Source organism: Erinaceus europaeus, chromosome 14, assembly GCF_950295315.1.
Source record: "Erinaceus europaeus chromosome 14, mEriEur2.1, whole genome shotgun sequence".
Lineage (NCBI taxonomy): Eukaryota > Metazoa > Chordata > Mammalia > Eulipotyphla > Erinaceidae > Erinaceus > Erinaceus europaeus.
The window spans coordinates 17459929-17487604 of NC_080175.1; the positions used below are offsets into that span (position 1 = coordinate 17459929).

General features: G+C 46.5%; 1 protein-coding gene across 4 annotated transcripts in view; it reads right to left on the minus strand.

Moving 5' to 3' along the window:
• Positions 1-27676, minus strand: part of RBM20 (RNA binding motif protein 20) — a 243108-nt gene that overhangs the window by 8031 nt on the left and 207401 nt on the right. For all 4 annotated transcript variants that reach the window (XM_060171334.1, XM_060171337.1, XM_060171336.1 and 1 more), the window contains 6 exons: positions 26538-26617; positions 23198-23843; positions 14544-14648; positions 12683-13343; positions 10898-11035; positions 666-787 (listed from right to left, as the gene is read on the minus strand). In XM_060171334.1, the coding sequence (XP_060027317.1) occupies positions 666-787; positions 10898-11035; positions 12683-13343; positions 14544-14648; positions 23198-23843; positions 26538-26617 (1752 nt within the window). The remainder of the gene's footprint in view (positions 1-665; positions 788-10897; positions 11036-12682; positions 13344-14543; positions 14649-23197; positions 23844-26537; positions 26618-27676) is intronic.

The window sequence follows — 27676 nt, forward strand, 5'->3', positions numbered from 1 at the left end:
TTCTTGGACCTGTATTCTCCCAACCTACCCACCCCCACCTGCTATGTCACCTTTTAACATATTCTAAAACTTGAATTCATTTACAGCTTGTCTTCTTCTATACTCGCATGGAAACCCCATGCAGAGGGCAGGGTTTTCATCTGCCCGTTTTGTTTTATGCCGCTCTGTCCTCAGCACTGAGGTACGCAGCGTGCCTGTGATAAATGATAGTCATTAGGATGAACTTTTAAACAGAACATGATGGCAGTTTTTATTTTTACCAGACAGAGCTACCTGCATAAGGGAGAGAAACACAGAAAAAAAAAATGTGTGCACCGGGAATAGTTGGGTCTTGTGGGAAGCAGTAGCCCCACCCATCAGCAGGGTGAATACTACCTCCAGTTACTGGGAGGCAGATGTGAAAAAAACAAACAAACAAACAAAAAAAAACCCAAGGCGAGCACGAGATTTAAGTCTGCAGAAGAACTAGGCTGTCGGAAAAGCTGTGAGGCATCTTTACCTAGAAAGTTGTAGAAGAAGACGTCATGACTTTTCTAACAGGCCAATTGTTTTAGGATGTGTGCTCCACCACATGGTGCACGTGGCAGGGGGGAGGGCGGGAGTTCTCCCTGTGGTGGTGGGAGGCATAAATTCACAGCAGCAGACAGTGCGCCCAACGGTAGTACCTGTAAGTTCCTGTAGTGAACGGCGCTGCGGCAGTGGCTCATCTTCGCCATCTCTTCACTCGTGTAGAACAGCCCGCACAGCTTGCAGTAAAATCCGGTCCTGGGTACCACAAACTCCACCCCTGGGGAAAGGTGTGTGGGGGGAGGGAGACAGGCAAGGAATTAGGATAGGTGAAAGGATGCCCCAGACTTCGGGTGGAAACACCAGAGCCATGAGCCCCAGGCCTCCTTGCTGTTGACTTTGGCTCGTTACTTAGCTTCTCCAAGCCTCCGCTTCCTTATCTGCAAAACAAGCTGGAAGAGTCACCTATTTCACTCACAGGTGATGGTGAATATGAGGGAGGTGTTTGGGAAGTGTGGTGGAGGCTTTGGCAATGACACGCTCTGGGAATCTAGGTCCAGGTGAACAGCCTGCTTCCGGGGAAAGCAGAAGGGAGGTATTTTTAAATTTTATTATTTTTTTAATTTCCTGCATTGGATTTCATTTCTCCACACTGAACTAGCTCCTCTCTGCAGCTGTTGTGGCCAGGACTCTGGAAGAATGCTCTCACTTTAGTTTGCTTATTTTATAGTCATACCATGAAAAGGAATTTGAAAAATAAATAAACACAGATCAGGAAATATCACCTAGAATCATTTCAGTGAAAATATTTTCTCCCGTGCTATATATATGTAGATTCTTCTTCCCATTTCTCTCCAGTTTTTATATCAGAATCACAGATTTGTAGCATTTCCTAAGATTCTGGGAGGTCTTTTGGTTCTCTGGCCCAACAGTCAGAGAAATAACAGCATAGCTCAGAGGATGTTTCTTTGAAGGGATGGTGGGCATTTCAGTGCCAGAGTTCCCCCTCTGAAGACAGGTTTGGCAGAGTGGAAAGAGCGTGGGTCTGAGAGGGCACAGGCCAGATGCCAAGAGCCTCTGTGGCCTGAGGAGGCTCAGCAGAAAACCTCCTGGGCCCCAGTTCCCTCACCTGAAGTGAAGGTCAGAAATCATGGCAAGGCACAGGGCACAGGGTGAGGCACCAGCCTAAGCACAGGGCTGTGAGGGCTTTGAAGGGCAAGAGCTGATCACTTGGACTATATCTAGATCCCACTTGCGGTCTGAGCCTGCTCCTGCCTGAGTGCTGACTCTCACTTCCACTGGATTTGCTGCTGCACTGCTCTGAAGGTGGGGGTCAGGGTGGCTGGAGTGCTGGCCACACTAGGTGGAAGGGACAGAGGACCAGGGCAGCAACAGCTTCCTGCAGAGAGGTAGGCCAAGCCTGAGTAGGCCTCCAGAGCACCGTGTGTGACAAGTCCGAGGCTTCTTCCCTTTCCTTCTCCACTGAACTAAATGTAGGGAGACCCTGTCAGAGAGAAGTAGCCTAGACAAATGAGGGCAACTTTTGTTTACTTCCAAAATGTCACTTATCAGTAGGGAAGAAGAGGACCCAGGCAGGAGAGGGCCTGGGAGGCCTGTCTTAATTTATTGCTTCACTGTGGTTTGGGGCCTGAGTGGCCTCCTCAGCCCGTTTTCTAACTGCCATGCAGAACACACTGCCGTGCCCTCAGCAATCTACACCAGTCCCCGGAAGCCAGCGGTCTCTGAGGGAGGCCGAGTGCCCTCTTTTCCTCTTTCCCTCCCTCTCCTCCTGTCTTCACTGTTATGGGTGGACCAGGCATCCCAATTTTGTGTGGTGGTGTCCAGTTCACACCCAGGCCCTGGCTTCCAGCTGTGGCAGGCAAAGGAGCATCACTCTAGGCCACTTTTCTCTTGTTCCTGCAAGACGTTCTCCCTGCTGGCTTGCTACTCTACAGAGAGACAAGGCTCACAGGAGACAAAACAAAGGCAACTGGGAAGGAGAAGCGCCACCCGGAGGCCACCCAGAGCAGGTGCAGGCCTGAGCTCAGAGCCACACCCTCGGCCGCTGGCCCAGATCCTGCCCAACCTGTAATGGGGTGGTACCTGGAGGAAACGGGATTCTCACTGCAAATCCCTGCCCCAACCTGCCCCACCATGAGTCCTCCAAGACCCTCCAGGTTTCTAAGAGGCTCTCCCGGCCACCTCTCTGGGTTCTCTGAAAGGGGTGCACTTGCCTCACAGGCCAGGGTCCCTTTCAACCTAAGTGGGAGAGCTACCGTCTATGCGGGCCTGGGACACTTGAATAAAGGCTTCCATTACCATCAAAGTATAACCTGTGTGGCTTAAGGCACATTATTTAACCTGAGATTGTTTTTCCTTATTCCTAATAACAATAACAATAATCTATCACAAATAATGGAAAACACCTAGTATTTTGCCAAGTGCTCAAAAAAAAAAAACCCCAAAAAAACCAAGCAAACAAAAACCATTTGCTCCTAAACATGTGTTTTCCTTAACTACTTAAAAATTTTAAAGATTTTATTTTTATTTTTATAAGATACCAGAGCACTACTCAGCTCTGGAATAGAGTGGTACTGGGACTTGAACCTGGGACCTCTGGAGTCATAGACATCCAAGTCTTGTACTTCAAGCTGAGATATCTCTTCAGCCTGACACTTTTTAAGCATTTACCCACAGAGGCCAACTGCCTACATGTTGGTCTTGTCCCCTCCTCCACCCTCCAAAACCGCCTGGGGAGCCCTGACTGAGGTTCAGCAGCTGGTCTCTTCCTGTCCCAGCCCGCTGCCTGATGGTCTGCTGGGCAGTGCCAGGTAGTCAGAAGGCATGGCTACAGAAGGAGAAGCTGGAGGGGGGAGGGTCTCCAAAACTCTCCCTTGAGTAACTGGGAGTTGCCAAGGGCACTATTTTGCCAACACCAGCCTGGGACGCCTCTGAAATGTGAAGGCCAAGTGAAGAGGCATCATCAGGTTAGATCTACCCCACACTGAAAGAGTTCTGGTGCTACCTGGTTCTGCTATGTCTCAGCCTCCATTAAGTACAATAATTAAAGCTGTATTTGTCTTCTAATAATAGCTCCTGGCACAGGCAATTATAACTCCGTCATCCCAGCAAAGTCTTGGATGGGTGGAGGCAGAGTGCAAGTTTTGTAGGCAGTACCCTTGGTTCTGGGAAAAGCTACTCTTGGCAGGCTCATGCTGGCCAGGGTCACCAGGGATGACCTATAAGGTAGTGTCTTTCTCCCTCCATGCCCACCCTAATCTTTAAGCAAGGGGTCTTCACCTCTCTTTCCTCATGACTATGTGCCTAGACCTGGACATTTCTCATTTTACCTACCTGTTCTCCATGGGGATAAAGTCTGAAAGTTAGCCCCCACCCACTTTCCTGGAAGTCTTGCTTTTTTTTTTGGTAGCAACCAACTCCAGAGTGAGAAGGACAATGTAGTCCTAATGAGAGGAGAGACCTCCCTAATAAATCTATGAATAGATAAGCAGCAACAATAAACCTTATGAAGTATCTCCTCTGAAAAGCACTAAGACCTTATAAGTACTCATTTATTGGCTCAAGCTAACCCTAGATAGTAGGTTCCTATTACTAGTCTTGTATTTCTAGATGAAGAAAGTCAGGCAAGAGTTAAAAAAAAAAAATCAGTTGCTTTTTGTCCCCTGACCAGCAAGGATTTGAAGTTGAGAAGTCAGATTCCAGTCTGTGCTTTTGACCATTATGGGGAAAAGAAAAAAAAAAATGATAGGATATCATTCTGAAATGATAGGAAGGCAGAGCAGAGGCAGATTAGAAACCCTCAACTATAAACTGAAGTCTCTGAGTAATCTTTGGATAAGTCTCTTGGCTTCAGCTTTCCCACCTGTCAAAGGAGAAAAACGATACTACGCTTTCTCCCTGTGACATCTATGAAATAGTGGATTCAAAGCTAACTGGAGACTATCTTCACATACAAACCTGCAGTCTATTACAGTCCCAAGGCCCAAGCAACACAAATGCCTATCAACAGGTAAATGAACAAAATGTGAAATACTCCTATCTACAAAGCAATCTTCTTCAGCAGTAAGACAGAGAGAGAGAGAGAGAAAGAAAAGAAAGAGAGGAAGGAAGGGAGGGAGGAAGGGAGGGAATTATCAACATGCCCAACATTATGGATGAATTTCAAAATAATCTTGCTGAATGGGAGAAGTCAGACAAAAACGGTAAACGCCACTATGTAGTTCGCTTTGTATAAAATTTTAGAATATAAACTAACCATATTTTTAACCCATCAAGCAGATCAGTGGTGACCTAGGAACTGAGGTGTGGCAAGAGAAAAAGAGAGCTAGAACAAATAAGTACCAGGAAATCTGGGGGTGGTGAGCATGCTCAGTGTCTCATTGTAACGATGGTCTCACAAGTGCATGCATATGTCAAGGCTGATCAAAATATGTGCATTTCATTAACATCAATTATACTTCAATGGAGCCATTAAAGAAAAAGAGAGAGAATGGCATACTAGTTTCCTCCCAACAGATTGGTCAGATTGGTAAAGATTAAAAACTGATAGTATCCAATGTTGGCCAGGAGAATGAGAACCTTCATGGAGGCAGCACTCCAAATTGGTATTATCTTTTTCTAGTGTAATTTAGTAAGCAATTATGGAAATGTGAAATGCAAATCCTCATGACCCCACTACCCCCTGGCAAGGACGCTATCCTGCAGAAACACTGGCACACATACAAAGTTAACAGTGGTTTAACTTTGCAGCATTTCAGGGAGGCAAGGGAATAGTTCGATGAGTCACACTACTGGGGCTGGAAGCCTGACTTTAGTCTTTGACGACCATTAACTCTGTAACCCTGCATCTCAGAGTTCTCATCTGTAAAACAGGGATAAAATATTTCCTAGTTGATAGGTTGATACAGTTAAATAAGTGAATACATGCAAAGTGTTAAAAATGGTGCCCCCCCTCATAGGATCTTGCCCTCAATGTGGATCAACAACAGTAGAGAATGTTCCATCCTCCGAAGGGAGGCTGGATAACATACTCTATCTACCACCTGAGGAAGATGGGTTCTGAAATTGGGACAGCTTAGAACGTTCCTACTCATGACCACAGAATGTGAGCTCAGATCTACAGGGATGCAGAGGTTACATAGGCTCCTAAGCTGAATATGGGCCCCAGATCAGATCAAATCGATGGGTTTTACAGTCAACAATGTTCAAACACTTTCCCCATATTTGGGAGCTACTCTCTTCCCTGATCCAGCTTTCTAGCCCTTTTTCCAGCCATGACATCATCTCCCTAGATAATAATTTGGGTCCACCTGCACATCAGATGTCAGGCTCAGGAAAAAAACTAGTAAAGTCATGGGCCCTTTGGAATATAACTAAAATAAGCATACTACCTATCTTCAAAATGGAGACTCCAAAACCTCATCTGCCATATTCCAGCCTTTAGGTTCATGATTAGTCAACAATTTGTTTGGCTTTATATGTTAAGTCTTTTTTCAGCCACCAGGTTCCAGATGCTACTGTGATGCCAACCGGACCGGGGCAGATGACCCCACCAATGTTTCCTGGAGCCCCGCTTCCCCAGAGCTCTTCTCTACTAGGGAAAGAGAGACAGGCTGGGAGTATGGATCGACCTGCCAACACCAATGTTCAGTGGGGAAGCAATTACAGAAGTCAGACCTTCCACCTTCTGCACCCCATAATGACCCTGGGTCCATACTCCCAGAGGGTTAAAGAATAGGAAAGCCATCAGGGGAAGGGATGGAATACATAGTTCTGGTGGTGGGAACTGTGTGGAGTTGTACCCCTCTTATCCTACAGTCAGTGTTTCCTTTTTATAAATAAAAATTTTTTTAAAAGGTGCCCACAAGGCAAATGATAAAAAACAATAAAATCTTAGTTACTACAGAATTTTAATAATGGAAGAAAACTAAAACATCCTACATACTCATACACAGAAGAATGGTTGAGTAAGTTATGGTTCCTCTTTTCTGGTTGGGATATTTGCAATGGCTAAAACATATACAATCTTTGTGTGTCAACCTGAAGTTATCTCTAAAACTCGCTCATCAGTTCAAAAATCAAAATAGGTCTGTGGGAGAAATACTATCTGGGTATGACAAGTGTCACCTCTGAAGTTGGGGGAGAGACTGAGGGGAGGAGTACAGCATTTAAGATTTACTTTATTCTAGCCATGGCATCATCTTCCTAGACAATAACATGGATCCACCTGTGTTGCTTGACGTGGCGGCGGGATGCGAAGGAGAGAGAATCCAAGGAGAGAGAATCCAAGCGCAGAGGGAACACAAATCTTTATTGTTGGGTCAGACGGGTGGTTCAGGCCACGTGGAGCCAGCCAAAAAAATGGGTGTGTCTGCCTACCTCACCACCGGGCAAGAGCGAGCACGCGAGGGGAGAGTAGGCGGACTTTTTAGGTTAACACCCCCCGAGTGACTTGTGGGGACATTATTGGTTGGGGAAAGCCTTGAAAGTACCATAATACTCTGTGTAGGGTGGCAGGGCTTGGGGAGACATCTGCACAGTACACCTGCATATCAGATTTCAGGCTCAGAGAAAAAAAAAAAACTAGTATAGCCACAGGCCCTTTGGAATATAACTAAAATATGCCTACTAGCTATCTACAAAATGGAGGACCCCCAACTCTTCATCTGCACTATTCCAGCCTTTAGGTCTATGATTAGTCAACAATTTGTTTGGCTTTGTATGTTAACTCTCTTTTCAGCCACCAGGTTCCAGATGCTAGCATGATGCCAATAAGACTTCCCTGGACAGATGACCCCACCAATGTGCCCTGGACCTCTGCTTCCCCAGAGCCCCACCCCACTAGGGAAAGAGAGAAATAGGCTGGGAGTATGGATCAACCTGTCAACGCCCATGTTCAGTGGGGAAGCAATTACAGAAGCTAGACCTTCCACCTTCTGCAACCCACAAGGACCCTGGGTCCATACTCCCAGAGGGATAAAGAATAGGAAAGCTATCGGGGGTCGGGTGGTGGCACAGTGGGTTGGGCGCATGTGGCGCAAAGCACAGGGACCCGCATAAGGATCCCGGTTTGAGCCCCCGGCTCCCCACCTGCAGGGGAGTCACTTCACAGAAGGTGAAGCAGGTCTGCAGGTGTCTATCTTTCTCTCCCCCTCTCTGTCTTCCCCTCCTCTCTCCATTTCTCTCTGTCCTATTCAACAATGAACAACATCAACAATGGCAACAATAATAACCACAATGAGGCTACAACAACAAGGGCAACAAAAGGGGGAAAAATGGCCTCCAGGAGCGGTGGATTCATGGTGCAGGCACCAAGCCCAGCAATAACCCTGGAGGAAAAAAAAAAGAAGAATAGGAAAGCTATCAGGGGAGGGGATGGGATACAGAGATCTGGTGGTAGGAACTGTGTGGAGTTGTACCCCTCTTATCCTGTGGTTTTGTTGATGTTTCCTTAAACATTCATAAATTAAAAAAATAAAGAGATTTTCTTTATATGGTTCTTATTTTTAAATGCTTTTAAAGCAACCTTTTGCACTTCTTGTAGTCATAAACAGTAATGAAAGACATGATAGCAAAATATCTCCTTAACTTGTGTTTGCATGTATCAACTAGACTCTAAGTTCTTGGTTAGTAAGGGACTTGCCTTACATTTCTGGGTTCCCTCAGGATGCACAGTGCCATATTTTTCATTTGCTGGATGAATGATTTCAGGGTGAATCGGTAATGAACTGTCTGGCACCTTTCTCCTGAATGACAGGCTTTGCAACTATTTTCCGGGATGAACATATACACAGAACCTCCCTACAGCCATCTCAGTTCATCAATATTTCTCTCTTCTAGGGTCTGTCCTAGGGTATGCTGAATAGTCAGCTAAAAATTTATCCCTTAAAAAAAAAAAAAAAGATGTTTGTTCTCCAAGTCTGACCCCATGAAAATGGTACACTTGGAAGAAAGAAATAGTAAGCCAGGCAGGGGTAGATAGCATAATGGTTATGCAAAGAGACTCTCATGTCTGAGGCTCCAAAGTCCCAGCTTTAATCCCCTGCACCACCGTAAGCCAGAGCTGAGCAGTGCTCTGGTAAAAAAAAAAAAAAAAAAAAGAAAAAAAAAAGTAAGCCTTTAAAAAGGAAAATAAGAGAAAAAGTGAGCCCTGCTAGGACAGATGAGCCTCCTCACTGGACAGTTTCTCTGTGAGCGAGCAAACATGGTCATCCTGTAGCCCACACTTTCACTTCCTACTTGTGACACTTTCCCAAATCCTCTCTGAACGCCAAAGCTGCTACTTCTTGGGCTGGGAGATAGTTCATCTGGTAGAATGAACTGTTTTTTAAAATTTTTATTTATAAAATGGAAATATTGACAAGACCATAGGATAAAAGGGGTACATTTCTACACAATTCCCACCCCCAGAGCTCCATATCCCTTCCCCTCCCCTGATAGCTTCCTATTCTTTATCCCTTTAGGAGTATGGACCCAGGATCACTGTGGGGTGCTGAAGGTGAAAGGTCTGGCTTCTGTAATTGCTTTTCTGCTAAACATGGGCTTTTTACCATATGATAGGACCTGCATTTGAGCCCCTGGTTCCAGATGGGAGCACCAAGAGAAGGCCTATGAATTGGGGGGGGGGGGAGTGATGTAGACTCTCTCTACCTCTCTGTCTCTATCTGAAATTTAAAAAACAAACAAATACTGGCAGCAGTGGAGCTGTGTATGCAAGAGCTCACTCACCCCCAGCCCCCCAAAAAAGTAACTTGCATTCCTTTGTCTTTCAGAGCAATGCAAAGACTTAAAGATGGTGTGTTGCGGCATTTAGTGGCAGTATCAAAAGCACCCAAGAACTTCTTTTTAATGTACCTTCATTCTCTGCTCCAAGATTCTAGTTAATTCTCTTTGAAAAGCAGTCCTAGGAGGTATTATTGTGGTTGTTGTTTTTATCATTGTTGTTATTTTCCTTCTCCTACCCCCTAATGCTTCTACCACTATTGAAATATCACCAATCTGGTGTATTGCACCAAAGTAAAAGACTTGGGGGGTGGGGCGCTGGGAGGCCCAGGTCCTGAAATATGATGGCAGAGAAGGATCTACTGTTATGTGGAAAACTGGGAAATGTTATGCATGTACAAACTATTGTATTTTACTGTCGACTGTAAACCATTAATTTTCCAGTAAAGAAAAAGAAAAGAAAAGAAAAATCACCAGTCCAGACAACTTTCATACTACAGGTGAGGAAAGTCCGGCTCAGATCCTCTGTCACTGGAAGCCTAATCCCCTTTCTCAGCAGACCCGCCTCCCTGAGGCTGCTCCACAGATGGGACCCTGATTTCCATTCTGCTTCTGGCTGGTTCTACTCCCTGGCCAAGTGAGTTCTCACAGTATCCTGTTGGGGGGGTGGAGGCAGAATGGGGATGGGAAGAGGGGGAATCTTTTAAGTTTCTCTCTATTCCATCCTCTAGTAGTCTCCTCGCTTCCTCCTCTTTTGAAATTATTTGTTAAGGGAGTCAGGCGGTAGCGCAGCAGGTTAAATGCACGTGGTGCAAAGCACAAGGACCAGCTTAAGGATCCCGGTTCGAGCCCCTGGCTTCCCACATGCAGGGGAGTCGCTTCACAGGCAGTGAAGCAGGTCTGCAGGTGTCTATCTTTCTCTCCCCTCTCTGTCTTCCCCTCCTCTCTCCATTTCTCTCTGTCCTATCTAACAATGACATCAATAACAACAACAATAATAACTACAATAGCAATAAAACAAGGGCAACAAAAGGAAAAATAAATAAATATAAAAAATTTAAATATATATTTGTTAATAAAGGTCTTATAGAGACTGGAAAAAAAGCAGCAAGAATAAATACTTTTGGATATGGTTCCCCTGAAGGTCACAAGCAGTCATTCAGTAAATGAAAAGAAAGGACAGGGACAAAGGTCTCTCTGGTGTTCTTTCTACCAACTACATTGTCTGCCCTGTACAGTGCATTCAGTGTCTCTGTGTTGGTCCTTCAAAGAGAAAAAAAATGTGGTCTTGTTTGGAAAGGGCAAGGAGGGGAGACACAGTAGCTGAAGAGGTTTATTTCTGTTGACCTTTTGGAGGTCACAGGGCCTCTGCTTCCCTGCATGGTCAGGAACTAGGTGTCCCTGAGAGGGAACAAGCCCCTCTTAGCTCTGGGGACCAGGGCAGTGGTGTCTAATGCCTGGCTCCAGTGAGGTCTACTGTGGGAGACTGAAGTTGCAAAAACTCTTAAAAGCAGCACGTTGCAAATCAAGGTCACTGCACCAGACATTAAAAACAACAAAGCAACAAAAAGCTCTCTCAAGTTCTTAGATGTTGCTATGGAACTACCATTTCCTGGCACTGAATTCTAAGCACTGTTTTTTCACCTACCTAGAGGAATGCTAAGTTCACTGAACACATCCTCTGGTTCCCAGGAAGGCAAAGAAAGGGGTTGTTGCTTCAGCTCCACTTCTGTGTATTCTGGTGAGCTGGTGTCCACAGATTTCATTTCCAGGTACTTGGAGTTTTCTGCAAAACACCAGCCAAAGCAAAGAACTAATGAAACACAACATGTCTCAAAGACTCTGTGATCATGTTCCTTGCTTTGTGTATGTGTCTGTGTGGTAGAAATGGGGGGTGGGGGTGGGGGCGAATCATCCCTGGGACTACTTATTACCAGCAGGCTAAGGTGATGACTGTTAATTAGAAACCAAGTGCTGTAATTAAGAGCTGTTTTTTTTTTTTCCACTGTGAAAAGAAAGCTGCACACAATAAAACCTGGCAAATCTTTGTACTGGGTCCTGAGGTGGGGGTGGGGTTGAGAGTGGGCCACTGATGCCATGGGTTGGGATAATCCACTCCCAGAATGCCCACTCCACTCCTCCACCCTGTCCCACATATACCCGTGTCACTCCATTCCTGCAAACAGAACCATGGACAGGCAGAAACTGTGCCAATCTCCACAGGAGTGCTGAAAATGGCCATGTCAGTCTCAGCCACCAACTCCCACCCAGTGTTGCTGTTAAATATGAACGCCAAATGCTGGGGAAGCTAATAAGCCATTACCACTGGTCTGTGTCAAGACCTAGGCTGCAAAATACAACCACTCCTCCTCTACTCCAGCTTTCTGGAGACCAAGCCTGGGCCTCTGTGTTTCTCTAGCAACCAGAAGGCAGTTCTTGGCAGAGTTTCCATGGAGACTCAGATCCAGGCAGGTGGAAAACAGTTTGGGTCAGCTCGACACCAGTCCAGCCTCCAGTTCACCTGCCAGCTCGCAAGGCTCAAAGAGCTCTGGGGGTGAAGTGTTTACTTTTGAGCCTCTCCTCTCTGCTCTCTGTCCCCCAGCTCCTGCCCCACTTCCTTTCACCCTGGTCTGCTATAGACTTTCTGCGAACTGAATCACTAGTCATTTTACTATAAGGACGAGGAAGGCTCCTCCTCTTCCTCCTCCTCCTCCTCCTCCTCCTCCTCCTCCTCCTCCTCCTCCTCCTCCTCCTCCTCCTCCTCCTCCCCGCCATCCCCAGCCCTTGAAGGATCTTAGTTTCTACTTGGCAGAGAAGATAGGGCTGAGCCTATTTTAAACTGTCTTTCATGATGTCATAGTGCTGGGCAAGGCACAGCATCAGCCCCATGGAGGCAACGGAGATCCTGCAACAAGCCTGCTTCACTGCCCAGTTGTAGTAAGAAGGGGAATAAGCCACAGCCCTTAGTGAGCCCCTTATTCTTCCACAGGCTGCTCCCTTCTTGCTCATCCTCTCCCCCAACCCTGACCCCATCACGTAGGGCTCAGAAAGTACCAGGCTGAGTGGTCCCCTGCTGTGCAGGCACACGAGACTACTTGTTGACCCCCAAAAGTCCAAGCACCTATGACTGAGAATCTGTACTGTAGCGAACCTAAACTACTTCTAGCTAGCTGATTTCAGAGTCCATGTGGGGCCCCGAATCTGCCTCTCTGAGCTTGCCTCTCAGAAAGTGTGTGGCCTCCTATCTGATTTCCTTTCTGCAATGTGTCTGAGGAATTCTAACAGTTGAAGCAGACTTTCAGAGGATTGCCTTCTGCACCGGCTTGTGTGCCGGTGAGACTTTTGGCTCCAGCCTGCACATGCCCACACACTCCTCCAGGGGAGCCAAGCTCTGACCAACGCAACCACACAGGAGAAAAGGGGAGGTAGTTACCCGGGGTTAACACTCCTTGGCAAGCCTGGCTTTGGAGGTCGTGTTCCGTGAGAGGGCTGGCTTTCTCCTCCGGGGGGCTGCCTTCACACAACCCATCTTCGGGGGTCCTCCTGGTCTTGTGGTCATCGGGACAGGGGCTAGGCTGTCGGGCCCTCTCCTCGGCTGGCTTGGGGGAAGACATTTGCTGGACTAGAGGGACTAGACGAACATCTGAGCTCCCTGCTCCCTTTGCCTGCTTCTCGTAGCAATCTGAGCCCTCCAGTGACAGTCCTGTCTCACATTCAGCTGGCTTCCGCTCAGCGTCCAGATTTAGGCCAGGCATTTCCATGTCCATGTCACTAGGAGAGCTCGTGGAGGCAGAAGGCAATTCTTTGGGCAACTTGAGGCTGATTTCAGGAGCCCCAATACCAATGGTCTCAGTTCCCTCCTTGGTGAAATCCTTGGCTAAGTCCAGGTCTAAGGTGGCTGTCACACAAGGACATATTTCTGGGCAGATTTTGTCCTTCTGATCAATGGGCACAATTTCTTCCAACTCTGGGATGTCTGGTTCCATGATGAAGTCTTCTTCCTCCCCCACCTCGTCCACTGTGACCAGCTCCTCCATGTTGGTAGGATACCAGCTCTCCCCTTCTCCTTCACTTCCACTCTCCCAATCTGGCACCTGAGTGAAACCACAGAATGAAAGTGATTAGGGGTGGCTGAGGAGCAGGCATTAGGACCAACCAGGGGGCACAAACCTTGACCACTGGGCAACCTCAGACCAGCAAGATCCTGAGCACTCTTACTTCTACCTGGGAATAACTGCTGGGCTATGAATCACTTAACTCCTACATCCCTGACTCATACATAGGGTAAGGCTCAAATACCACAGGATTTGGAAAAAGTCCTTAGTGCTTAATCCACCATCTTCAAAGTGGCAGCAAGACTTTTTCTTTTTTAATTTGTGATTAATAGTGGGTGGCAAGATTGTAAGATTACAGTGTAAGATTATACCACACCCACCAGCAAAGGTACAAAGGCATTTAAAAAATTCTTTATATATTTATTAGTGAGAGAGATAGGAGGGGGAGAGAGAGAGAGAGAGAGAGAGAGAATGAGAACCAGAGCTTCACTCTGGAACATGTGCTCCTGGGGACTGAACTTGGGACTTCATGCTCGAGAGTCCAGTGCTTTCTTTATCCACTGTGCCACCTTCTGGACCTCAACCACACAAAGAATTTCAACCCTGGGTAGACATTAGGTGCTCACTAAATAGATGCAATTTCCACTACTAGGATTTAAATTTTCCCTTGTGTCCTCAGCAGCTAGAGTTTGGAGATCAGTTTCCCTGAGAGCAATACCTCTCTCTCCACCCCTCTGAACCAGAAAGTCAGAGCTGCCCAATTTCCAAGGACTTATCTCTTTTCTTTTCCTATTTGCTGTGGCAGTCCAGCACTATAGCTTCTTCCTTTTTTCCATTTTAATTAAGTAAAATAATCTACGCAAGCATAGTAGATGTTTTACTAATCTCCGAGTCTGGGCCAGCTGAGGTCAAAGCCCCAGCTGGAGTGAGTACCTGAAGCCCAGTCCACAGCCTCTCCCCCACTTCTCCCAAGGGACCTGCCTATTTTGGGAATCTGGCTCTGAAACCTGAGCCTTTTTGGGGCACATGTTTTCTCTTCCAAGTACTGTCAGGTCACCGTAGTATGAGGCAGAGCCCAGGCACGTGGTGAAGTCTCCTCAATGAAGACTCCCCAAGGTCCGAGGCAAAGCCATTCCACCCAGGACTGGGACCCCTATGATCTGGTCCCCAAATTGTCACATTGGGGGCATTTTATGACAATTATGTGACTGAACTGCTGGTATTTAGGACACCTTTTACCTTCTTTGTTCTGGTGTTTTCTGTGTCAGAGGAGTCTGTTTCTTTCTCCTGCCTGCCTACTGATGGGGGGCTTTCTTCTTTACCTTCCTGTTCCTCTTCTCCGGCCTGGCCAAAGGAAGAACAGACCCAGCCAATCAGCAGTGACAGAGAAAAGAGGCAATAATGAGAGCAAAACACTGACTCTGAGCGCAGCAAACAGTTGTTGGATGTGTTTCACACACATCATTTCCTTTGTCCTCACAAGACTTCTGAAGCAGGTGCTACTTGCATCTTGACTGTACAGATGAGGAGACCGAGACTCAGAGAGGCTAAGTAATTTACCCAAGGTCATACAGACTAATGAAGGCACAGAAAGGTTTTCATAGCTAATCTGATGGCTTTCGGGTCTTTATGCTACTGTGAGACCTGCAGACAGTAAGGGTGAGCAGAAAGGGGGCCAAGGATGAACTGGCCTTGAACAGCCATCACAGTGACAACTCCCTAACAGATTCATCTTGGTCATAAAATATCATATCCAGGGACCAGGTGGTGGTGCACCTGGTTGAGGATATATATTGCCATGCACAAGGACCTGGAGTTCAAGCCCCCTGTCCCCACCTGTAGTGGGGAAGCTTCATGAGTAGCCCAACAGTGCTGTTGGTATCTTACTCTCCATCTCCACCTTCCCTCTTGATTTCTCTGTCTCTATTAAATAAATAAATTCACAACCCAGGGGCTAACAAAGCTTGGATAATGTGCTGATTTGCCACGTACGTTACTAAGGTTCAAGCCTGGACCCCACTGCACTGAAGGAACATTTGGCGCTGTGATCTTATTTATTCTCTGCCTTTTTGCCCTCTATATCTAAAAAGAAAAAAAAAATAACAATAGGGCCAAGCAGTAGTGCACCTGGTTGCGCACACATTACAGTGCATAAGGTCCCAGGTTCAAGCCCCTGGTCCCCACCTGTAGGGGGAAAGTTTCACAAGAGGTGAAGTGGGTCTGCAGATATCTGTCTTCCTCTCCCTCTCCCTCTCTATCTCCCCCACTTCTTTCAATTTCTTGATCTCTATCCAATAATAAATAAATAAATAAATATTTTTTTAAAAAGAAAAAAACAATAAAATAAAATAACAATAAAATAAAATAAAAACATCTTATCTGGGTCACTTCGGGTAGGAAGAGGGTCGTCACTGAGTCAGTGACACTCTCACCTCTTTGACTCTATCTGTCCTAAACTGGTCGTCCAAATTAGTACTTCTGCCCTCCTGACCTCTCCACCAAATAATGAAGTCCCTTCTGATAGTGTTCTTATCTGGGAAACTGAACAACTGAAAGCAGGTGCTTGGCTCAAACAAAAGAAATATTTACTGTCTGGTGTTTTGTAGAAAACTTTTACCCAACCCTGGCTCCTTTTAAAATGTTTTGGAGGCAACAAGGGCAACAAAAGGGAATAAATAAATAAAATAAAATAAATATTTAAAAAAATGCTTTGGAGGAGGGGAGCAGGAAGGTGGCTCACCAGTAGAGTGCACGTGCTGCCCAGGATGGTGGCCCAGCCACTGCATGGAAATGTCTGCAGGAAGGAACTTCAGGACAGTGTGTGGGTGTTGTGGTTTCTCTCCCCCGCTTTCCCTTTCTCTCTCTCTTCTTTTTTTTTCTGCTATGTTTATTGCTGGGACTCAGTGCCTGCATGACAAATCCACCACTCCCAGTAGCCATTTTTTTCTTTTTTCTCTTATCTGCTAAGACAGAATTTGTGAGGGGGAAGGGGAAGTTGAAAGGGAGAGAGACATCTGCAATCCTGTGTCACCATTTGTGAAGCTTTCCCCCTATAGGTAAGGAATGGAGGGCTTGAGCCTGAGTCCTTGTGCATGGTAATTTGTGCCATCACCTGTTCCCCCCTTTTTAATTTTCATTTTAATATTTTATTTATTTTCTTTATTAAGGGATTAATGTTTTACAGTTGACAGTAAATACAATAGTTTGTACATGCACAACATTTCCGTTTTCCACATAACAATACAACCCCCACTAGGTCCTCTGCCGTCATGTTCTAGGACCTGAACTCTCCCTACACCCACCCCAGAGTCTTTTACTTTAGTGCAGTACACCAACTTCTATTTTATTTATTTTAGTGTGTGTGTGTGTGTGTGTGTGTGTGTGTGTGTGTGAGAGAGAGAGAGAGAGAGAGAGAGAGAGAGGTTGAACTTGGGATCAGGGGCCTCAGGCATGATTGTCTTTTTGCAAAATCATCATATGCTCTCTCCCTAGCCCCCACCCCCCTTTCTATCTCTGTCTGGCAATCTCTATCTATTCTAGAGGAAAGAAAGTGGTTGTTGGGAACAATGGAGTTGTGCAGGCACCCAGCCTCAATGATAACCATAGTGGCAAAAAACAAGCCAACAAACAAGTTTTGGTAAAATATTCTCCCACGGTATAAACTTCGGCCATCAAATCAATGACCATACCCAGCCTTCCTTAGGGGCACGTTGCCCCTTCTCATTTTTGCTGAAGTCAGTTCAAAGTAAACATCTTTGGTTCTAATTTCTTGCAAGTAGACACACCCCTTTTGAGCTGACAAGGAGCCCCCTGGGGCAGGCGCTCAGAGCTGACTGGTTTAACCAGTTATTATCAGACGGAGATAGATAGTTAAAATCCACAGGGCGTTGCTCTTTCCAGTGTTTGGAGCAGAAGATTCCACGGAAAGCTTCGCTCAAATCTTTTGAACTAATCTTAGTTCAAAGCAGCTCCAAGTGCCTTTTTGGCTACCAGAGCCCACAGCTTCTACCAGCAGGGGACTGCTTTTCTTTATTTTTATCTCCCTGAATAAATTACCTATGGGCCTCCCTTGTCAACATAAGTAATCTTTATTCTTCCCAAGAAGTCCCTCCAGCCACATTTCTAGGGCAACACAGTCAAGAGAGCCCCTCTAGTTCAAGCTGGGAGAGGCATGGACAGGCTGGGCCGGAAGAAGCCCCCCAGCCAGAGGGGGCCCTGCCCTCCCTTTCCTGCAGGCTGCCTTTTGTCTGGGGAGCACTACCAGGTGACAGCAATAGCTTAAGGGGGATAGATCAGTACACCTTGGCTCCCCAGACCAGCTCATAATCCTGCACTCCCCCCCAACAAAAAGAGGCCCCAACTGTCACAAGTAGGGCTTTGTTAAACCACTTGCAAACTGGTCCCCCACTTTGCAACCCATGTAGCCTGACCCCAGATCCATTCTCCTTAAAGCAAGAAATATGATGACCCCCAGATGCAAAACTTACCACATGCTCACTACAGTGTCTTGCTTGAACATCCCATTCCTTTCCCCTTGCACTTAGAATAAAGACAAAACCCTTTGGTCTGTCTCCAGAGGTCCTCCTGACAATCAGCTTCATTCTTATGTCTAGCTCTCTCTGCTCCATCAATACTGGTCTCCAGCCATGGTGCCTTTGCACATGCTATTATTCTGTCTTCTCTTCTCCCTTCCTCCCTTCCTCCCTTCCTCCCTTCCTTCCTTCCTTTCCTTCCTTCCTTCCTTCCTTCCTTCCTTCCTCCCTCCCTCCCTCCCTCCCTCCCTCCCTTCCTTCCTTCCTTCCTTCCTTCCTTCCTTCCTTCCTTCCTTCCTTCCTTCTCTGACCCAGTGAATATGCACTGTTCCTCCACATCTCAGCTGTCATAGGCCTAACCCAGAGAAGTCTCTGTCTCATTACAGATCCAAACACTATTGCATATTTATATTTCTCTCCTAATACTTACCACACTCTCTTCCACTCATTTGAGTATTTTTTACTTTTTATTCATTCAATTAATATCTCTTTCCATGAGACAGTAAGCCCCATGAGATCAAGTGACACCTCCGTTTTCCCTCACAACTGTAGCCCCAATGATAGGGCTCTATCATTAAGGAACTTGAGGCTGGTAGAAGGAGGTGGAGTGAATATCAAGTTCACACCTGCCTCCCATTGTGCCTAGGTCTCCATCTGGGCTCTGAGCTGAGTCTAAGTATCTTGTCTTTCTCCTTTTGAAGGACTGTTTACCATGGGGCTGTATTCTAGGGGGTTTGTATTCTGCGCCTGGCCCACTGACATGCTGTGATCTATAGTTTCTAAATCATGGAGAATTTCATGTCCACATCTGGACTTTGGTCTTGCTCTAAGAGATGGGAGCTCTGGCATTGCAGGGCACACACTCATGGCACAGAGAAATGGAACAGGGCTGGGACATAACTGCACCCCCTAAATAGATAACACCTCCTGCTAGGTCTTTCCTAGTCCCATCTACCCACTTCGCTTCACTCACACTGCCTAGTCACCAGCCTGACCTCCCTTCATTATGCATCTGGGGAGCCCAGGAGCTCCCTTTCCAGTAAGGTGGGGAAGTGCTTCTTGATTTTTCCTTCCTTCTATAGGCATGTGGTCAGGGTTGGTTCTCATGTATGGACTTGGTTAGCCACAAACTCTAAGAAGCCTGTGTTCCTCTGGCACAGGCCCTCTTTCTAGCCATCTCAGAGGGTTTCGAGGAGCACATGCTTGTTCAAGTCCCATGGTGGCCTTGTGATCACACACATCTGACAAGAAAATGGAGGTGGAGAAGCACAGGCTGTGACCTGGTTCTCCAAATCCAGGCTTTCACTTACGAAGTCTGGGGCTAGTCATTCTTTCTTTCCAGAAATACTGAGTGTCTACTCTGTGGTGAAGCCCTGATGTGGGGGCTTGAGGATACAGCAGTGAGCACAGCAGACACAGACAGGTCCTGCCCCTTAGAGGCTACACCAGAAGAGAGGTGAGGACGGATATTCAATAAAGGTATTAGGTGACAGGGTAGAAGGACACAGAAAGCAGGGAGGAAGAGAAATGGCTTGGGAGGCTGTGATTTTACATGGTGAGGAGGAAAGCATTTTTGGAGAATATGACAATGAGGACAAGGGAGGTAAGATGAGAACCACACAGATTTCAAGGAATTGAAAGCCTGGTGTCTGGGGCCAAGTAAGTGAACTCCTGGGTGAAGCACAGACCTTGCATTTGAGAGATCTTGAGTGTAGTCCCTGCCACTGCAGTGTTCTAGTCTCTCTCTCATAGAAAGTAACAGAAGTGAAAGAAAGGGAGAAAGAAAGAAGGGAAGAAAGGAAAGAGGGAAAGAAAGAAAGAAAGAAAGAAAGAAAGAAAGGAGAGAGAAAGAAAAAAAGGAAGAAAGAAACAAGGAGGAAAGGAAGAGTGAAAGGTTGAGCAGTGTGGGTGCCATCCTCAGTCCAAGCGGAATGCCGCCTATTATTGGCTCTCCCAGGGAAGCTCTGTGGGAACCAAGATGGTGACATAGTTTGAGATCTATAAGGGTAACTTTTTTTCTGTTGGCATCCCATGGCAAACCATGCATTTCTGGTTTCAAACCCAAGGAAACAATCAGTTGGGGTACTCTTAACAAGTCCCTACTGACAGGGAGAGAAGGAAATCTGCTCAGACGGAATGACACTTGCATTGGGCACTGAATGTAGGGAAGATATTTGAGAAGTTGCAAGAGCAAATATGAGAAAGACCATTTTGAAGATCCTGAAGATGCTCAAGGTGGCTGTATCATAAGGGCATGAATATTTCTATCTCTACAGAGATTATAATTTTCTGATTATAATTTCTATTTTTTAAAAAGAATTTATTATTTATTTATTTGTGAGAAAGATAGGAGGAGAGAGAGAAAGAACCAGATATCATCACTCTGATACATGTGCTGCCAGGGACAGAACTCAGAACCTCATGCTTGAGAATCCAATGCTTTATCCACCGCGCTACCTCCTGGATCACTCTCTCTCTCTTTCTCTTTTTAACCAAAGCACTGGCAACTCTAACTTACAGTGAAGTGGGTGGATTGAACCTGGGACTTTGGAACCTCAGGCATGAAAATCTTTTTGTATAACCATTATAGTATCCCCCAAAAATAACATATTAAAAGACAATGTGTATCAAAAAGTCAAAGTCCACTCTTATGTCAGCTTACAGCCCACTCTAGGACTGTGAGTGGCAGAGTCAACTAAAGAGACAAATCTGAAGAAATCAATGAGGGCTTTTTGCCTCATTTTTGTCTTCTTGCCTCCACTTCCTTTCTAAGTCACACCTACACCTACTATTCTATTACTACTGAGTGTTCTTTTTTTCCCTCTTCTCTTTCAGATAAGAGAAACATTGCCTGGCTTCCTCTGGTGTTTTTCAGATTTGCTTCCCTTTCAGTGATGGTTTAACAATAAGATTCCTAGTGACAAACACTTCAGGTTCTGGTGGAATTGGGATTTATTTGTTTATTTATTTTTTATTTATTTATGCCTCCAGGGTTATTGCTGGGGCTCAGTGCCTGCGCAAATCCACTGCTCCTGGAGGCTTTTCTTCCCCCCCCTTTGTTGCCCTTGTTGTTACCCTTGTTGTTATCATTATTACTGCTGTTGTCATTGCTGTTGTTGTTGTAGGCTAGGACAGAGAGAAATCAAAAGAGGAGGGGAAAACAGAGGGGAAGAGAAAGACACCTGCAGACCTGTTTCACCGCTTGTGCGACCCCCCTGCAGGTGGGTTTCCTTTTTTTTTCTTTCTATTTTTATTAGATAGGATACAGAGAACTTTAGAGAAGAGGGAGAGATAGAGAAAGGGAGAGAGAGAGAGGCCTGCAGACCTGCTTCACCCCTTGTGAAGTGTCCCCCTCGCAGGCAGGGAAGTGAGGACTTAAACCAGGATCCTTATGCGTGGTAATGTGTGGCACCATTGCTCGGCCCCTCTTTACTTTTTTTTAAAGAGAGAAACAGAGAGGAGAGACACCACAGCACAACTCCACCATCCATGGAATTCCTTTCCCACCATCCTCTGGCCTCTGTGATATCCATGGTGCTCCCAAGTGGTGTCAGGAATCAAACTCTGGGCCTCACCCACAGCAAGGAGTAAGGCTGTGTGGTCTACCTGCTGAACACCTGGGCTCCTTATCTGAACTTTGTACTTATTAGTAACTCCTGAGTCCGACTAGAATGTAAAGCATGTAGGATTTTAGAAACTGGGTCGAACAGAACCCCAGTCATCACTAACCCACTCTTACTTACATGGAGACCCTTCTCACAAGGAGGAAGAGTAGGCCAAGCTAGAGCAAAAACTGGGTTCCCATATTCCTCCTCATGAGCTCCAGGATGAGCTGAAGTCAAGCAGCAGGTGGTGTGTCTGCCAGATGCCTGCCAACTACCAAGCATTTCACGACAGTGGAGGAGAAGCACTGAGGTCAGAGCAGAGCAGCACACCACACCCAGTCCCAGCACTCAGTACAGACAGTGGGTGTCGGCTGCTTCTCCTTTACCACCAATTACACCAGCACCAAAATTGGTGGATGCCTTTGACAGGAGAGAGGACTTAGTGGACCAGAGATCTAATCTCCCTGTGGATGCAAACACTTCAGGGCCACTCCATTTTGGACAAACAGGACTAAAAAGAGGGTTTTACATGGTGTCCTGCTCCCACATTGTGGGATTTGGAGCCAGGTCATATATGCCTGACTTTGGCTCTGCCATTTCCCCAAATGCATGTTCTTGAGTAACTAACAACTTCTCCGTTTCCTAAAGCACAGAAATACCAGTGCTGGGCCACATGGTGGGACACCCAGTTGAGCAAAGACCACTGTAAGCAAAGACCAGGGTTCAAGCCCCCAGCCCCCACCTATAGGGGAGATTTCATAAATGGTGAAGCAGTGCCGCAGGTTTCTCTTTCTCACTTTTAAAAAACATTTTATTTATTTGAATATATATAAAGAGAAATCGAGAGGGGACTGAAGAGATAGAGAGTAATACAGAGAGACACTTGCAGCACTGCTTCAATGCTTGTGAAGCCTTCCCCCTACAGATGGAGACTTGAGGCTTGAACCCTGGTCCTCGTGCATTGTGACATGTGAGCTCAACCAGGTGTGCCAGCACCTAGCTCCCTCTATCACTCCCTCTCTCCTTTCCCTCTCAGTTTCTCTCTGTCTCTATCATATATATGATTAGCTGGATTAGGGCAGAGTAGCTACACCATTAAGTGTTTACTGATATATCCATATCAGTACTGTTACTATTTTCAGCTATTATGGTTTCGATAAAACTTGATTGAGATAAAGCACTTAGTACAGTGCCTGCCACAGAGTACACATTCAAAAACTCACAAATCTTCATCTTCAATATTCTTGCCTTTAGGTTCATGATTAGTCAATAATTTGTTCTGCTTTATATCTCAACTTTTTCAGTCACCAGGTTCCAGATGTTACCATGATGTCAACCGGACTTCCCTGGGCAGACAATCTCACCAATGTGTCCTGCACCTCTACCTCCCCAGAACCCTGCTGCCCCACTATGGAGAGAGAGAGGCAGGCTGGGAGTATGGATCAACACCCACGTTCAGCAGGGAAGCAATTACACAAGCCAGACCTTCCACCTTCTGCACCCCATAATGACCCTGTGTCCATACTCCCAGAGGGTTAAAGAATAGGAAAGCTTTCAAGGGAGGGGATGGGTTAGGGAGTTCTGGTGGTGGGAATTGTACCCTTCTTATCCTATGGTCTTATCAATATCTCCATTTTATAAATAATAAAAATTAAAGAAACAAAAAACAGGAACTCTTTAGTTCACTCAGTGTCCTTAGGTCGGCATTTGCTGGGGTCCTGCCTGTCCTTACCTGGGGCAGAGACTGAATCATTACCTCATTCTTGGCAGTTCTGCTTTCTTTTACGTCTCCAGCTCCTTCTTGGTCTCTGTCAGGTTTCCTGGCTCTATTTTTCTCACTCTGCTTAGCCCTGGCGATCCTCAGCTCCAGCCCATCTTCCTTGCCTGAGTCATCAGGATGAAGGTGTCTACTTTCCCGCAGCCTGGCCTCGTCTTTCCTCCTTGATCTCCCAGGGACATCCTGCTTTAGATACTTGTCCAACTTCCCTTTGGACTCCTTGCGGTAGTAGCTGTCTTCACGGCTTTTATAGCCCAAGGCGGAGTGGAGTGGGTTGGGGGACCCAGACCAAAGGTGCTTCTCTCGGTGGCCCCTGCCTGCTTCCAGTCGTTCATCTAACTCAGCTTTGTCCAGCGGCCTCGGATAGTGTTTGCGATCATGTGTCCACGTATCTGTCCTGTCCCTTTTGTCCTCCCCGTTCTCCCTCCAGGGGCCTGGGTCTCGCTCCTCCTCTCTCCTTCCATAGGGCGAATGCTCCCATGAGTCCCGGCCGTTGCCCCAGTCAGCACGAGAAGGGCCAGGGGGACTGTGGGACGAGCTGCAGGAAGTGAAGCTTGGCGTATGGGACCTTGGGGACAGAGACCGGCTTACTGGGCTACGTGACCGTGGTCGATCAGGACCGTATCTGTGAGGGAGCAAGGGGTAGATTTCAAAATCTGCACGGCCTCCACCCTGAGTCTACCTCCACACCCAGGATCAGCACATGCAGCCCGGCCCGACTTGCAGACGGAGAGGACTGAACCAGGTTTCCCGCCTCAGGATTCTTGGGATTCTCCCTCAAGTACAGCAGGTTACTTTCAGTACCTTTTACTCATTACTCCTGGGAGCTGAGGAGAATAAACTTAACTCCTGGGCTCAGTCCCATTTCCTTCCTCTTGGAAGTAAGATCTACTCTGAGCAGACTATTCTTCTTCTAGGTGTGTGTGTGTTCTTCTGGGGATGGTGTGTGTGTGTGTGTGTCTGCTTTAGGGTATGCTTAGCTGTCTCATGGATACAAGACTTGGAGCCAGTCCTTCACCTGGTAACTATAGGACAAAGACAATTTCTTGACCTCTATTTTTTCTTGTTTATTTCTCATCTTAATTTGTTCATATCCTGAACATAGAAGAAGGATGCCAACTAAATTACTGGTTTGAGGGGAGACTGAAGGGCGGGTGGGAGGTTCCAAAGATAAAGAACGGGGACGGTATTTGAAGGGTGGAAGAATCCTTACAGTTCCATCCTGCTCACATTTCAGATGAAGAAACAGAAATTCTAGGGGCTGAGTGGTTGCACACTTGTTTGAGCGCACATTTTACAATGTTCAAGACCCCATTCCCCATCTGCAGGGGGTAAGCTTCATGAGTGGTGAAGCAGTGTTGTAGGTGTCTCTTTGTCTCTCTCCCCTTCCTCTTGATTTCTGGCTGTCAAATAAAAAATTAAAAAACAAAAAGAAGCAAAAATTCTGACCTGCCCGAGGTTCACAGTAAGTACCCCTAGTCACCCCTGCCCCACTCTGTCACAGTACTGCAGGGGGCATGGTGTAGCTTTATACTTGTCTTTAGAAAACTCAAAGTCACCACAATTAACAAATAAAAGGTTCCAAGTCCAAGTGTCTATAGACAAAGACACACATGCATGTATATATACACCCCAAAACTTATTAATTATTAAGCAGGTCAACTGAGTCATTCTGAAAGTGGGGAAGGAATTTTCATTCATAAAATGAAGGAAAGACCCTCACTGGTAGGGGTACAGTGTGATAAGACTCAGCTGGACCAGTATCCTGGGGGAGTGGCATGAGCTCCTGCTTTCTAGAGTAAGGATAGAGCGCCACCTGTGGCGGCTCTGGGTAATATCCACAGAAGTACCAGCTAGGTGCCCCCTTCCTGCTGTTTTCCACCTTGGCTCTCCTGGGAAGCCATCTGTAGGGCTGTGACAAGACAGTAAACATGTAGGCCCAGCTTAGCATGGTCACAGTTTCGGGGGGACAACGACGTGGAACACTGACTGCATTCAATGCTCAGAGTAAGTGATGGGTCAAGTAACCGCTTTTTTAAACTAAAATTTTAAACTTTTTTTTTTAAAAAAAATTTATATATTCCCTTTTGTTGCCCTTGTTATTTTATTGTTGTAGTTATTATTATTGATGTAGTTTATGTTGGATAGGACAGAGAAAAATGGACAGAGGAGGGGAAAACAGAGGGGGGAGAGGAAGACACCTGCAGACCTGCTTCACCACTTGTGAAGTGACTCCTCTGCAGGTGGGGAGCCGGGGGCTCGAGCCGGGATCCTTATGCCAGTCCTTGCACTTTGCACCACACACGCTTAACCTGCTGCGCTACTGCCCGACTCCCAAACATTTAACTTTTTATGCTTTTTATCCTGTTGGATAGAGACAGAGAGAAATCGAGAAGGAAAGGAGAGCTACCGGGAGAGTGAAAGAGAGACATCTGCAGTACTGCTTTACCACTCATGAAGATTTCCCCTTGCAGGCTTGAGCCCGGGTCCTTGTATGTGAAAGCATGCGCTCTCAACTAAGTGTGTCACCACTCGGCATTTTTTTAAATATTTTATTTATTTATTCCCTTTTGTTGCCCTTATTGTTTTATTGTTGTAGTTATTATTGTTGTTGTCGTTGTTGGATAGGACAGAGAGAAATGGAGAGAGGAGGGGAAGACAGAGAAGGGGAGAGAAAGATAGATACCTGCAGACCTGCTTCACCGCCTGTGAAGCGACTCCCCTGCAGGTGGGGAGCCGGGGTTCGAACCGGGATCCTTATGCCGGTCCTTGTGCTTTGCGCCACCTGCGCTTAACCCGCTGCGCTACACCCCGACTCCCAGCATTTTTTTTCTTTTACAACCTTCTATATTGCTGTTCTTATATCTAGATTCAACTCATGAAAAATCTAGAGCTGGATTTCATTTATAACACTCACTCACTCATTCTCACACTGTTTTCAGCAGAGTGCAGACTTGCGCCCCCCCCCCCAAAGGTCAAACAGCAATATCCTCTCTTTGAACATGGCAGAACAGCTAAGAGGAAGCAGAGCATCTTTCATCTTCCCGAGACTTACCCTGAGCTGGATTGAAGCTGTCCATCAGGCACATAAAAAGGCAGAACCCCTGTACCCCTCTCTTCCAAATAAATAAATAAATAAATAAATAGAGGGAGGGTAACTCCTAACGTATCAAAAAAAAAAAAAAAAGGCAGAGCCAGGAAGTCTGATGGACAGGGTAGAGTCAAGGGCAGGGATGATGTGGCTCAAATACCCCTTAGAAACAAAAGTAGGGTCCCTACTGCCCAGAATCTCCCCCAGGATCTAGGGCCAGGATCTCACCTGTCTGCTTCCCGGAACATGTCCCGCTCCCTCTGGGAATGGATGTCCTGAATGATGGCAGCCACAGCTTTCCCGGGTTTCTAGGCAAAGTCAGAGAGTCACTATCAGACCAAATATCAGAGGGAAGCATAAGTATCTAGGATGTAAGTTCACTGCCCTGTCTGTCAAATGGGGATGGGTGGGGAACTTCCTCTTAATGGGAAGGAAGAAGGTGAATCAGGGTTGAGGAGTGTGAGGGTGAGGGTGAAGCTGGTGGGGCTGAGTGGTCTAGGGACATGGCCTCCATAGGGTCAGGGCAGGAAAGAGGGGGTGCTCACCCTCCACATGCTGGGGAAAAGCAGCATTTGTTCACACCCACTGCCCAGTCCCTCCCAATTTAAAAAAAAAAAAAATCTGCAGTGGAAAAGGAAGGAAGGGAAAGAGAAACGGGGGAAGGAAAGAGGAGACAATGTAACTTGGAAAGAGACTTGGGAATCCTTGGATGCAGCCCCCACATTTTACCCATGGGGAGGCTGATATCCAGAGTGAGCGAGACAGAATTCTGCTTTGCACAACTCCAGCAATACTAGCTATTGTTCCATGCAGAGAGTCACTGCTGGAGTTGCAGAAGATGTTCAAGGTCACAGACTATGTTAAAAGATGCTTAACACAGAAGTACAATAGAGTTTACAGTGAGTATGCCCCTAACACTTCCTCTCCACTATTCCAAGCTTTGGGTCCATGATTGCTCAACAATTTGTTTGGCTTTGTATGTTAACTCTCTTTTCAGTCATCAGGTTCCAGATGTCATCAGGATGCCGGCCAGGCTTCCCTGGACTGAAGACCCCCCACCAATGTGTCCTGGAGCTCCGCTTCCCCAGAGACCCACCCTACTAGGGAAAGAGAGTGGCAGACTGGGAGTATGGACTGACCAGTCAACGCCCATGTTCAGCGGGGAAGCAATTACAGAAGCCAGACCTTCCACCTTCCACAACCCACAATGACCCTGGGTCCATGCTCCCAGAGGGATAGAGAGTGGGAAAGCTATCAGGGGAGAGGGTGGGATATGGAGATTGGGTGGTGGGAATTGTGTGGAGTTGTACCCCTCCTACCCTATGGTTTTGTTAATTAATCCTTTCTTAAATAAAAAAAATTTTTTT